At 39.8% G+C, this 13,725-nt stretch overlaps 1 protein-coding gene across 3 annotated transcripts; it reads right to left on the reverse strand.

Moving 5' to 3' along the window:
* Positions 1–428: 428 nt before the first annotated feature.
* znf384a (zinc finger protein 384 a) lies at positions 429–12,700 on the reverse strand. Of its 3 annotated transcripts, none has more exons than XM_065470367.1 (11): positions 12,549–12,700; positions 10,026–10,093; positions 8,888–9,215; positions 6,625–6,747; positions 6,161–6,318; positions 5,977–6,053; positions 5,622–5,846; positions 3,792–3,959; positions 2,825–2,903; positions 2,055–2,213; positions 429–1,290 (listed from the first exon to the last, which is right to left on the reverse strand). In XM_065470367.1, exons 2-11 carry the CDS (start codon positions 10,086–10,088, stop codon positions 895–897), a joined length of 1,776 nt encoding a protein of 591 aa, XP_065326439.1. In that variant the 5' UTR covers positions 10,089–10,093; positions 12,549–12,700; the 3' UTR covers positions 429–894. The 3 variants fall into 3 exon arrangements, with proteins under 3 accessions (XP_065326439.1, XP_065326440.1, XP_065326442.1); XM_065470368.1 differs by lacking the exon at positions 12,549–12,700 and adding an exon at positions 12,199–12,432; XM_065470370.1 differs by lacking the exon at positions 3,792–3,959.
* Positions 12,701–13,725: the final 1,025 nt, after the last annotated feature.

The following is a 13,725-nucleotide window of genomic DNA, read 5'->3' on the forward strand; positions in this document are numbered from 1 at the left end:
CCATCATTCACTCCTTTCTTTGTTTTGGCTTGAACTAATAAGTGATGAATGTTCAGATTAATGTGATCTGAATGTCTTCAACATTTACACTATTCTTTGGACCATAACTGCTCAAAGAATAGTGAAATTATTTTTTTCATTTTACAGATATTTTACACCTTTATCCTCCAAAGATCCCTCAGAGCAGGACTGCTGGTTTAGGATCAATGAGTCAAGTTTCTTCTACAAACAGGGAAAGTTACTGGTCCACAAATTTGTACGTGATTAAAAGTGAACTGAGACCTAAAATGCTTTGGAGATGGATGGATTTTAAAAGCCAAAACTGCTTAGCAGATATGTATATATATATATATATATATATATATATATATATATATATATATATATATATATATATATATATATTTTTTTTTTTTTTTTTTAGAAAAGTTGACATAAAATGGAGGAATGTGGCTCCAGCCTGAACCCTTACTTCAGGTTCCTAGACCAGCATTTCTACTGAGAGATACATGGCAAGTGGGCTCAGGAATCAAGAAGCACACTGTAAAATATCTGTGTAAGTAATTTATGGTTGTACTCAGCATCAAAGCTTCTTAAGTGGGTGAATTCAAATTTACTTCTATCCATGATTGTATTGCATTACCCGACTAACCGCTTTTAAAAAATAATCTCACTGTAAGCTACAGAAGTCTAAACTAAATACACTAGTCTTTTTACACTTTCAAATTCAGTGATGTGTCAATAAAATAGAAGATCTGAATTATAGAAATTCACCCAATCAGCTGTTTTTCCCCTGATTTTAAGAAGGCTCTAATACTGAATACAGTTAAATTACTTGTACATATGGACCATTTTTACTCGACTAATCCCTCGAGCAGAGCAGGAAGACGCAGCCTATGAGTTCATGTGCTCCACCTGTATGGCTGACGTGGAGACGGTTAGGCAGAGGTCTTTGTGGGTCACTGGCAGGTCTGCCACAGTGACTGGTTTGTACTGGATCTCGCTGGCTGACACTGTCTTGTACTGGTGTAGATCAAATGGGCAGGGGACCACAGATTCTGTGGGTTGCTGTTGTGGCTGGTAGCTGCCTGGGGGTCCGGGGTTTGGGTTCTGGTTGTTGTTAGGGTTCGTCTGGTTTTGGAGCTGGCTCGCTCTGCCCGCACCTCTCCCTCGACCGCGGCCTCGGCCCCTCCCTGGTGTCAGACCCTGGGCCTGCTGAGCAGCTACTGTTGCTGCCACTGTTAATGGGTCGGGGTTGTGCTTCTTCATGTGTTTCATTAGATACGTCTCCTGGAGAACGGATGACAGAAGTAGAACACATGTCAGGAAAGAAAAACAGGAAGAATGTGTTTTGATTTTTTTAATACAGCAGTTCACAGAGCAGACTATGTCATTATATTTTCTCAGAAAACTATTAATATAGCTTTGTGGTTGTATGGCATCACTAACCAGCCATTTAATATATATAGTGAATGATTTTTGAGTTCATGAGTTTTGCTGCTGGGCAGAAAAATGTTGCAAAACATCTGGATGTGAAAGTGAAGCTAATTTTTTTTAAGCTTTTGGGTAAATTTTTTTTTCCACATTAGACATTTGTGCCATCTGAAGACTAAATGAACATTTGTGTTCAATCTGAAGAAATACCTTTCACGCACTCCTGAAATATCTATGAACAAAGACACAATGCCTGTGCCCACTGATGATATATGTGCATAATTACATAATTACTAGATACATTGACAGTACCAGCTGCTATACAGCATCTGGCTTAAATTGCACGAACAATGATTTTGGCAGAGAGGCATGATCAGTGCTTTGCAGTAATAATCATTATATTATTCTATTCTAAGACCTGAGATCAGAACAAAAGGCTCATTAGAGCTCTACATATAATGCATGTCAGACAGACTTGTAAACAATAGTGTATTAACAGTAAAGCATCTGCAAACCAGCAGTTCAATTCCTGCCAACTCTCTCCTGTTACGTCTTCTCTGTTGCAGTACAAGCAAATCTACACTTTCAGTAAATTGCATGTCAGATATCAGAAGTCTTACCGAGGTATAGGATCGGTTGCAGAGGCCACAGGAGAACAGCTTGGCGTGTTTCACGGTGTGTGTGGACAGGTGAACCTCTAGACTGGCAGCATCTGTGTAACCACGGTTACAGTTGTGGCACTTGTACGGCTTGTCTTTGTTATGCTGCCGACGGTGAGACTGTGATGGAAAAATAAATAAATAAAAGAGGCATGTAAAAACTAGGAACATGTAATTTGATCTTGACTACAATAGAAAAGGCAAGAAAATCACTCTTTTCAGACTAGACCCCGGCTGATATATCAGGCAATATTAGCTATTTGCTAAAATATCAGCATCGGGATTAAAGCTGATAAATGAAAATTAAAAAGGAGACATTAGTAATTCTTGACTTGTGACAATAAAACATGATTATTTTTAAACTGCACTGTTCCATTATCTCAGGAAAGCCTGATAATTAACTACACATAACAAATGTTAGGGAGGCCTGTTTGTGCTTTATATGTCTGTCAAAAAAAATATTGGCCAACATGTTGAATTTTTAAATCTCTTTTTAATTATTAACAATGAAAAATGATCCAAAATAAAATTTCTGTGACAAAAAAGGTAAGCATCAACATATCTACTACTCCATCACACTTGGTTGTACATTTTGTCTACAAAACCCAACCTGTGGAACCTGGATGAGTATGAGAACCACTGGCTTGCAAGTAAATATATTTTAGTAGCACTAGAGCCTTAGTAAGTAATGATCATGTCAGTGGCAAAAAGAAAACCTGTGGATTCAGTACCTGGAGGTTGGACAACTGAGTGAAAGCTTTTTCACAGCCAGGATGATTACACTTGTATGGCCGGTCACCGGTGTGAATCCTGGGAAATCACAGTCAAAACAAAACAAAGTTGATGTCAAGTTTGACGTACTGACAAAGTTAAGATACTTCTAGATCAGCTCAGCCCCTTGCTGCCTCATGTTGCAGTTTCTTAAACTTCTACTTTCACTTCCTCGAGAAGGAAACGGCTTTGGTAAATTTGAACAGTGTGACCTTTGGTTGCTATTCGTGCACTTTAAAATCACATCCTCTGTTTTAGCACATTTTATCATGAAGTGTCTTGATGCATGCTCAATCATCCAGGTAAGAAAATCCCAAAAAGTTTATTCTGTTCATGTGGACGTAGCGTTTTCAGTGGGAGGAATGTTTCGTCACTAATCCAAACAACGAAACGTTTCTCTTTTTTGGGATTTTATGATGAAGCAATAAGCTATGAAATAAAGTTTTATAACAGATAAACTAGGCTGCTAATACATGCCAGTGATCACACAACCACATTCTTCTGTCCTTTCAGGTGGTAGTGCCTAGCTTCGTAACAGCCTTTCGCCTTCCATTAGGTTGAGCTAATCTGTGGTTTGAATGTTTCTAACATCCGCTGAAAACTATTTGTTATGGGTCACTCACCCTTAACTTTTGAATCTAGTTTACACCTCAGTCTGTGTTTGTAGTAAAACATAAATATGGATTATTTTGAACTTTGAGGCATGCCGAGCTACTCTACTAACATCTAAGAGTTAAAATATGGAAGTGGGCAGAACAGATCCATCTTATAAAAGAAAAAAAGTACATGTCAGATTTGATAGATACTATAAACACACAATAACTCAAAGAGAAGGACACAAGCACAGTGACATAACTCTCCATGCACCTGCTCCCATACATGCACACATTCAAAACCCGCCCGGCCCAGCCCAGCTCGGCCCAGTACCGTGTGTGCTGCTGTAGGTGACTGAGCTGCCTGAATGTTTTCTGGCAGTAGGAGCAGGTGTAGGGCTTGGCCCCGGTGTGGATGCGGATGTGCTGGGACAGGTAGCTGGAGTTGGCAAACGACTTGGAGCAGTGGGGACACTTGTGGGGCTTGGCCTCAGTGTGGTTTCTAACACGGGAAACCGGGATTGGAGGGTTAAGGGGGTGGGAGGGAGAGAGAAACACAGAGAGAGAGAGAAACAGCGAGAGATTTTTAAGCTACAGCATGACCAAACTTCATAATGAACCGAAGACCAAATCATGCATTTAAGCTAAAAGGATCTGATCGATCAAGTATTGATCACAGATTACTAAGTTTGACAGTGTGCTCTTTGTGCTGTGTCTGAGTTGTGAAAACACAGAACGAAACATACAGCAAGCACAGTCACGCTTTTCTCTTTCTCTCTCTCTCTCTCTCGCAGTCTCTCTCTCCTTTTGGTGTGCACTACTTTGAGTGAAGTGTGAGTGTAGTGTATCTATGAATGTCTGAGTCTGCTGCAGTCAAACCAAAATGTAAATTCAAGATGAGTGCCAGGCCAGCGGAGCACATCTTCCTCTTTAAAATTAATGGCCTGAAACCCACAGAGAAAACCCAGTGCATGGAAATGAGGGAAATGAAAGCATGAAGGTGAATGACAAGGTCAACATAAAATTAACACATTTATCAGAAAGGTGACAGTCTGGATGGGAGATAGATTTATCACTCATATTGTCACAATTAATGAAATATAGTAAAAGTAAAACTAATTTTAGTGTCCGATTAGCGCCTTTACCACAGTAAAAAGGGGTGTAAAACATGCAGGTTAAAAACTGTATATCAGGATGTATTTTTTAGGGACAGCACGTACAGTTAGTATGCAAAGTGTACTTAGACTTGTATCGTGCATTCTTAAAAAATGTTTTAGAGTTTTTATCTTGCTGAGAATGAAAAGAAAATGTTTTAATAAAGACATCGGAATAACAGAGACATCTAGAGAAGATGCTGAAACAAAACAAAAAGGGGATGCATATTTTGGTGAAACCTGAGTGACAGACAGGTGTGTTGGTGAGAAAAGGCATTTAAATATAACTCAATCATCCTGTCTCACTTACAGCTGGAATATCGAGTATCTGAATCTCTGCATATGTAAGGAAACAAATTACATTAATCTGACTAAAGCCTGGGTTATACTCCAGTGCAGACAGGGACAAATGGAGACCTGGTGCCTGGGTGCATTTGAACTTGTATTTTCTCTTGTTTAAATCACTAGTAAATTACTTGCCAAGAATAAAAATACTTTGACTGAATGCCTGGAGAATTAAGGAATTTCAGTAGTAGTATTCCATGTGATTGGCTGATTAAATATTTGTGTTAAGAAGTGGTTGAACAGGTATATCTAATATAGGAATATGGATATGTTGCCCACATACCTGATGAACCTCAGGTAGCCATTGTAACTTAATAAATATTGCAGCTGTAAGTGAGACTGTGTAGGAGTTGTATTTAATTACCTTTAGATACTGACTCAGGAAACTGACTTCCCATTCTGACAGTGGGCCCCAGTTTTTAGAAAAGAATGAATGGTCAAAGACAAGTACTTAAAAATAACAGGTTTAGAGGCATGAAATAATTTAAGTTTGGTGCACTTTCAAAGATGATACTTTGAGTGTGCAAAAAGAGCTTTACACTGTCAGCACTCCCCAAAACAACCCAGACAAGTCCCAAGCTCACCACTCCTTCTTCCCTTTATCTATCACCACACAGAGGTTCACATGCACACATTTTAACACACACACACACTCAGGCCAGTACCGTGTGTGCTGCTGTAGGTGACTGAGCTGCCTGAAAGTTTTCTGGCAGTACGTGCAGGTGTAGGGCTTGGCCCCGCTGTGGATACGAATGTGCTGGGACAGGTAGCTGGAGTTGGCAAATGACTTGGAGCAGTGGGGGCACTTGTGGGGCTTGGCCTCGGTATGGGACTTGGCGTGGATCTGCATGTCTGACTTGCTGAAGAACGTCACTGCGCACATCCGACACCTTGGCAGGCAAGGAATGAGAGAAGAAGAGAAGAAGAAGAAAACAGTTATGATAAACAAAGCACAGAATAAAACTGCAAGTATCTAAAACACCATTAATATTTTCCTAAACTTAACGCACTTTATCCTACCTGTAAGATTTGGGTCCGTCTTTGTTAGTGTGATCATCCTCATCATTTGACAGATCATATGGGTCACCAGTGTGGTGCTACAATACAATAATAAAAAAATTACTTATGGTTGTGAAGGTAAAATCCCTCATAGTTGGTTTTATAAAAGGAAACAAGGAAAAAAGAAAGAACATAGAAAATTCACCTGTCCACCAGCAGCAAGGTGTGCCAGTATTAATGCATCACTTCCTGGAGGGAGGACCCCACCCACTCCGGCCACCCTGCTCATCACCTGTTTGCTTTTCCTGCCTCGTTTTGATGGTGCCGGCATGACAACAGCAGGAGCAATGTCCTCCTTCTTATCTAAAAATGAGAGAAAATTGAGAAAGAAAGACGGGAAAGGAAACAGGAAGTGTTGAGTGAAAACAGGGACACCATCTGTTAGAGTTTGGAAAAATTATGATGCACAGCTCATCACCAAACCTTACGTAAGACAGATACACAGATGTGTTTGATTGTGTATGGATGTAACAGTGCAATTGCAAGAATACATTTGGGTGGGAACAGGAATCAAGTGTCTAAAATAAAATGCTAAAAAGGAGCCCTGAGCCTCATCATTTTTTTACGTTGAAATTATTAAAATGATGGTGACCTGCACCTGTGTATTACCTGAATTTGAGGGGTGCACTGCAGACACTATCATGGTGGTGGCAGTGGGGTGTCCAGCTACAAAAGACTGCGTGGAGGCGGTGGGGACCAGTGTGCCCTGTGGGGTGGTGATCACTAACCCCGCTAAGAGGAAAAGAAAAACTGTGATCTGGCCGTCCAGATCTCACTCTGTTAGGCTTTTATTCTAACTAACAGTTAATGGAAAATGCAGTGATAAAAGAACTTTAATTTTCAACCTTGCAACTTGAAAGCCACACAATATCTTATAAAGGACAAAGCTACAGCACTAACACAAGACTTGCTAAGGTTTATACGAAAGATTTTAACGAATATTTTTAAACAAGCTGTGCATAAAAAAAGGGGGTGAAACTGCTAATATTAACACTAAGTACTATTACTAACACCTAAATGGAAACTGAAAAAAAAAACCCTGTTGAGATTGTGATTAGTAGCCACTGTAGATTAATATGTACAGTGTCATTCACTCCTATGCATATATCTTGTGACACCAACAAATATGGGTAGAGTTCAAAAAGTTCTGGGAAGAGTTCTATAAAAACCAAAGACCTTACCTGGTTTAAATTTGGCTGAACTTCCATTTGAGATCATCTTTTATGGGATCTGCAGACAGCTTCCAACATGGCTGCTATTTTTGTATTGCTCTCATTCTGATTATTTACACGGTATGCACTGTGTATAACTGCAGGAACTCAAACTGTGTCAGAAAGCAAACATCAGTTTCAAGCTGATCAAGGTACATGCTTGGTGATGAGACCTGGGTCCAAGCAGTCCACAGCTAACCGGTTTTTATAGGGGTCCACAGTTCCAAGTATGTCTGATGAGGAGTAAGACCACGAGCAAGCCTGGTGTGTTTTTAAACATACACACGGTTGGACACCATGATATCATTCTCCAGGGTAACTCTGAGAGACATGATGAGTGTCTCCACTGTGATGTCTCTGGCACACTTTTAAAGCATTTCAGAAACAACACATTTTGTATGCCTGCTGGGTTTTATTTTAAAAACTGACTAACTTTCAACTCCATTCCTTTGTCTGTTACTTCCTGCCCTTCTCCTATGCTCTGTGCTGCTACATGTTGCTTCTGTAAATAAAAAAAGAACTGTTCGCTTTTTCTAGAGCAACTTCTGATGGAATTGCTACCATTGTCTCGAGTGGGTGTGAGGAAGCAGCCGTGCCTGCTGCACTCCCAGGATGAGTCTGTTAATGTGAAGTTCCAATATGACATCCTGAGGAGTCTGATGAAAAACATAAAAGTGCAAACAACATGATCTGTGGTGCGTGTCATCACGTCATCACGTACTGTTTGATGGAGCCAGGTTTTGGGCCAGTATTGGGAATCTGAAGAACACCTGCATCCCAAACTTTTTTCAAATGACTGAGCATAATGTAGCAGATTTTCGACCGGCTAGCTTCACCTGGGGACATTTACATTAGATCTCACTGCCATTTCCTTTTTAAAAGAGGTGCACACACCACTGTAGTTAATTTTAGCTTCATGTTTCTCACATTAAATGGTAAATGGCCTGTATTTGTATAGCGCTTTACTTAGTCCCTATGGACCAACAAAGCGCTTTACACTACATTCAGTCATCCACACATTCACACACTGGTGATGGCAAGCTACATTGTAGCCACAGCTGCCCTGGGGCGCACTGACAGAAGCGAGGCTGCTGGACACTGGCGCCACCGGGCCCTCTGACCACCACCAGTAGGCAACGGGTGAAGTGTCTTGCCCAAGGACACATTAGGACAGTATGATCTCATCTCACATGTTTCCCTTCAAAAACCATGGAGTTAGTAGCTTGTTTTCCTTCTAGTTTTTTTTAATTAGTCGCTTACAGACACCTTGAAGGTGCATTCATGCACTCTTGTAGAATTATATTAAAATACTACCAGTTACTGCCATAAAGTAGGGAAAATACATATTTTAAAATTAAAATACATTTGGATAAGCTATTCCTTTTTTTTTTTTTTAAGAAAATGGTCTTTTAAAAATTCTGTAACACTGAAGCACACATGCAAACAGACATAACAGCGATGCCACCAAGATCAAATAAACATCCAGAGGTGCACAAGAAGATGATCTTGAACAGGAGACTGGCCAAATTTAAATCAGGCAAGTTTTTTTTAATAGACCTTTCAGAGAGTTTTTCTTTCACAATTTGCAAAATAAGAAAAAAGACAAACTGGAAAATCATCTACGACTCAGGTTGGTGAAAACATCAGAGCTGCTCACTCACCTGCAGTCATGATACCCGTGGAGGGAACAGGCACAACGGTGACGTTCTGGGAGGTGTGCGACTGGTGCAGGTGTGCCCCCACTGCACTCAGGGGTCCGCTATTGCTGTTTCCACCACCACCCCCTCCTGCATTGCCTCCGCCTCCTTCCTGTTTAGGGATCACACGTACCCCAGCCGCTCCATCAACTGAGCTGGGGATGGCGAGTACAGCCGTGGGGTAGTGGGGGGAGGAAGTGGAAGACGCAGAAGAGTGAGGAAAGGAGGGCGCACTGGCCTTTTCTGGACCTAGTTGCTCCTTCGCCTTGTTCAGGAACATGGCGTTCTCAATCTAGACAGAAGCGGGGAGTGGAGAGAGGAAAGAAGGAAGGGTGTAGGAATTAGGGGGCAAAGGAGTGTGATACAGTAAGGGTGAAATGTTTCATGACGGTGGAAGGAAAAGGATAAGAAAGGAAGGAAGAAAGGGAAGGAGAAAGGAGATTTGCCAGAGATGAAGAAGGCACGTTGAAAGAGGAAATAGGATGAGGGTGTTTGGAAGAAGTTGAAAGAGAAATAAAAATACAAAAGACAGGAAGAAAGAGAAAGATGTGAAGAAGAGTCATGATATGTTTATGTGGGAAAAAAACAGGACGACCGGGAGATGACACAAGCAGAGTGGCGATAAATGTAGTGTGTGTCATGAAAGGAAAATGGAGAACAAATGAGAGAGAAAATGAGAGGTTAATGACAGTAAAAACAGAAGGAATTAAAGAAGAATAAAGGAGGAAGGAACGGGAAGAAGGGGAAGATTGGGGAGAGTGAAGGGTAGGAGTTAATGGGTTAGATAAGAGCAGACAGAGGAAGAGGAGGAAACAATGGAAGAGAAGAGAAAACGAAGGCATGGTGAGATGCAAAAAAGCAAATGAAAACAGGAACAGAAGATTGAAAAGATGAGAGAGGAGAGGGACAGGAGTGATCATGTGAACCCATCAATAAGTCAAATAACTTCATCAACGTTGCCAGCATTATTTAGTGGTGTTAAAAACAACATGTTCAGGTTGTGATATAATCTTTAAAGTGCTTCTGGGTATTCTTTTCCAACAGCACAGACCACTATACCATGTGTAATTCAAGACAATTCCAACAATAAGGTTGTCTCTACCTGTCCTTGTACAGTGGGGACGGGAGACCAAAAGTATGATGAGTTGAAATGGGAATCGTCCATTATTTCTGTAATTAAAAAGCAACACACTTAGAAAACACCTGTCCTGCTCCTCCTTTTTTTGTCTCTTTTCTTTTAAATGAGACCATGCATGGCTGCATTTCAGTCATCTTAGTCCGGTTCCTTTCTTTCTCCTCCGCACGCTGACACACCGAACACATCAGTTTCAGGATCAGCATGCAGCACTAAGACTAAATTTAGTCCACTAAATTGGGCCACTTTTCTACACAGCTAACCTTTGTTTTTAGGGATACCTAAAATTTGTCTGTGACAAATCTGAGCAGTTTAAGCTTACTCTGTTGTGGCTATTTCTTTAAATAATTAAGATTTGTAGAGAGGAGGATGTGAAAGGAATCAGGCAAAGATGGTCAATCCCAGAAGGGATGGATATCAAAAACCTCTGTCTAGACCAGTGGTTCCAAATGCTGTGTCAAAGCATACTGATGTACCCTCTCAGCCCAGTAAACATTATAACTGAAACTGCACAAAAACACAGTAAATGAGATTTAGATTTTCTCTATTATTCCACATTAAATACCCTTAGTTTTACAAAAAAAAAAAAGAACTGACAGGCAAGAGGATAACATTTAAGAGGAGATAACACTGATCTCTTTACTGTGTGGAATAAGTCAAACAAACTACCTAAAGAAACAAAAACTGTTATTAGAAATTACTCAAAAAACTGTCTGGAATTTGATGCCAGGAGAGAAAAAATGCTAAAACTGTACCTGCAAACTAAAAATTCCCTTCCTGAAGAAACACTGCCCCCTGTTAAAGAGCTTGGGATCTCAACCATATGCAGTGGGAACATTTGTTTGAATGTATGGAAGTGCCTGATAAGACTGCTTGCTGCAAAGCAACATGCTCATGCTCAAAAGCACCATTGTCACTGACCTCCTTCCAGATAACCTAAAGCCCTGTTTTCTGCAAACATAAATACAGGTGTGTCTTGAATTTGTCATGCTTTTTACTTTTCTTTGGCCACACAGTTTGAGAACCACTGGTCTAGAGGGCAGCAGAAGCAAGAATTAAAAAAACACTAATGATAATCAGTTTTTGAGAATTTAATAATTGTCTGTAACACAGCCCATGCACTTGTTTACTACTCCCTTACACAGTATGAACAAATTGCACAATCTTGGAGTGCGTGTTTTATCAGCAGCATGTCAGTGAGGCTAGTTTTGCAACAAAATTGGATGCGGGTGCACCATTAGGTGAAAGTAACACCCTTTCCAAGAGTGCACACAGCTTCTTGACTGCTGAAAAAAACCTAAAATAAAAACCCACTGTCCATTTCATGAGTAATCAACCTGTAATCTTCCGTTTCCTGATTATGTCCCACTAACAGAGGCAAAGAAGGAAGTTTCATTGTTCTATGTTGGCATGCATTTGCACTTTATTTTAGCTTTCTGAAACATTTTGAGACTGTGAATGCCATGCATAGTTATCCTGCTCACATACTATCAAAAGCATGCAAGTAATTACATGTTAGTAAAGCCCAACTGCCATTTAATAATTTATAACAACTGATATTCGGTAAGCCCCGCAAAGGAGTATGAGAGGCCCATAAAAAAATCACAATAACAATTGAGGTAACTTCATATTTCATGCAAAACATATTAAAATGCATAACTCATGAAATGTTTTGCATTGTTTTTCATGAGCCTCCTCTCCCCTCTGCAACTGCAAGGTCTATAAATAAATGAAAAGAAATACTTTCAATGCAATTTAATTATTTTCCCTGATTCTGCAGCAAAGCATCAGATGCAAGGGGCCGTTATTAGTGCAGTACAAAGTCAATGTTTCAGTGCTCTGAGAGACATTTGTTCCCCCCCCCCTCTTTTTTTTTGGACGAGAGGGTGCAAGCTGCCTCCAAAAACTGTGGCATGGCTAGCGCCGAGCTAACGTTAGCTGTGCTTTATGAATTATTGCAAAAACAAATTTGTCACAAATCGTTTAAGTCAGGGTGCTTTTTTTGCAACTGAGTCTGGACAGATGTGTTAAACTGCACCCAACCGGCTGCCAAGAGCGTAATAACATATCTGGGTTATGCACAAACATGGCTAACGTTAGCTGAAAAACGCAACAAGACGAGAGGAGCTAGCTAACTTGCCTCCATTAATTTTCTCCTTTTGTTCGCTGGCTTGCTCTAGCTACAAGGAGGCCTGTATATTCAATATGCTTAACTAGCCCGCCGCTTAGTAAACACAAACATCCGTGCTCTCCCTACGCCTCCATTCCTCACTCCCTGCTCATCTCGCTGAGAGAAAATAAAAAAAGAGAAAAAAAAAGTCTCGAATAAAAAAAAAAAAAAACGAAGACAGGAAAAAAAACGTCGACGCCGTTGCCTCTGTAGGAGACGCAGCTTCATGCAGACTTCCGGCGGTTGGGACGACGGTGCTCTCAGACACACTGAAAAAAACACTTAATTAACAACCGACTAATAAGTCCTGTGTTAATTACCGGTGAACTCGACTCCCCTTCAACCCCCCCGGAGCTTCCTCGGGTCGGGACAGTTGGAAAACTTTGTCCAAATCCGCCCCTCAAACCCCTCAGATATGCCTTTTTTTTCTTCGTTTTTTTTCCTTTTTTTCCCTCCAGCTCTTCTCCGAGGAGTCAAGGCGGGCTGAGTTAAACAGCTTCCGGCCACACTCTTCAAAATAAAATCAAAGCGCGATTCTTTTAAAGTATATTTCTTTGTGTATTGCGTTTGATTAAAAGCGTAATAATCGATGTTAACACAATTAACTAAAACTAAACTAAAAGCAGGTGTAAAATATGACATTTAATACACCGAAATAAAATGATTATTAATTTTTTTTAATTAAAAAAACTAATTTAAAACAATAGTGTTTAATCACAAATTATATTTATAATTTGATCAAAAACAGCCTAATGAGGTTTTGGTGCTACATGACTTGTCAATTGTCTTCAAAAATAGCTGTTATGTATAAGAATATTTATTCAGAAACTTATCTTATGTATTTTTCATAATAATAATAAATACTAAACCACAAATAATGCCGAAAACTAATAAAACTGAAGTAAAACCAAACATACAAAAACAAATACAATTTAAATCTAATCGACCGAAATCCACTCTGGAAACAAACGCTATATAATACAAAAAAAAAAAAAAAGGAAAAAAAAAGCGAAAAATGGGCTCGAGTAGGAAAATCTTCTATACACAAGTCAAATAATATAAAACAAAAAAACAAAACAAAAAACAAACAAACTAATAATTGTGCAATAACTAACAGCCATTTACCCATATGTTTGCTCCTCTGAGAGTTTTGAATTAGACTTCCTGTACTGGTTTGGCGTTTTACCAGCTAACTTGACACACCTGCCAGCGTCTATGCAGTATCTTCCGGTGTATTAATTATCCAGTCAGTGAGGACGTCGTATCAGTTTCTATGTATATTTCATTTCTGAATTAGCTGAATGGTTTTCTCATTTTGCACAACAGCTCTCAGGTTATGCGGACATGTGAGGCTATTAAAAGGTAATGAATGCTTGTACTTATAATATCCACGTCACTATAATTATTATCGCCCATTTAGCTTGAACTATGTCCATCATATAAAATGGACCTAAGCTACTTTTGTCAGCATTTATAATGCAAGGAAAGAACTCTAGT

Source organism: Pelmatolapia mariae, linkage group LG22 (genome assembly GCF_036321145.2).
Source record: "Pelmatolapia mariae isolate MD_Pm_ZW linkage group LG22, Pm_UMD_F_2, whole genome shotgun sequence".
Classification (NCBI taxonomy): Eukaryota; Metazoa; Chordata; class Actinopteri; order Cichliformes; family Cichlidae; genus Pelmatolapia; species Pelmatolapia mariae.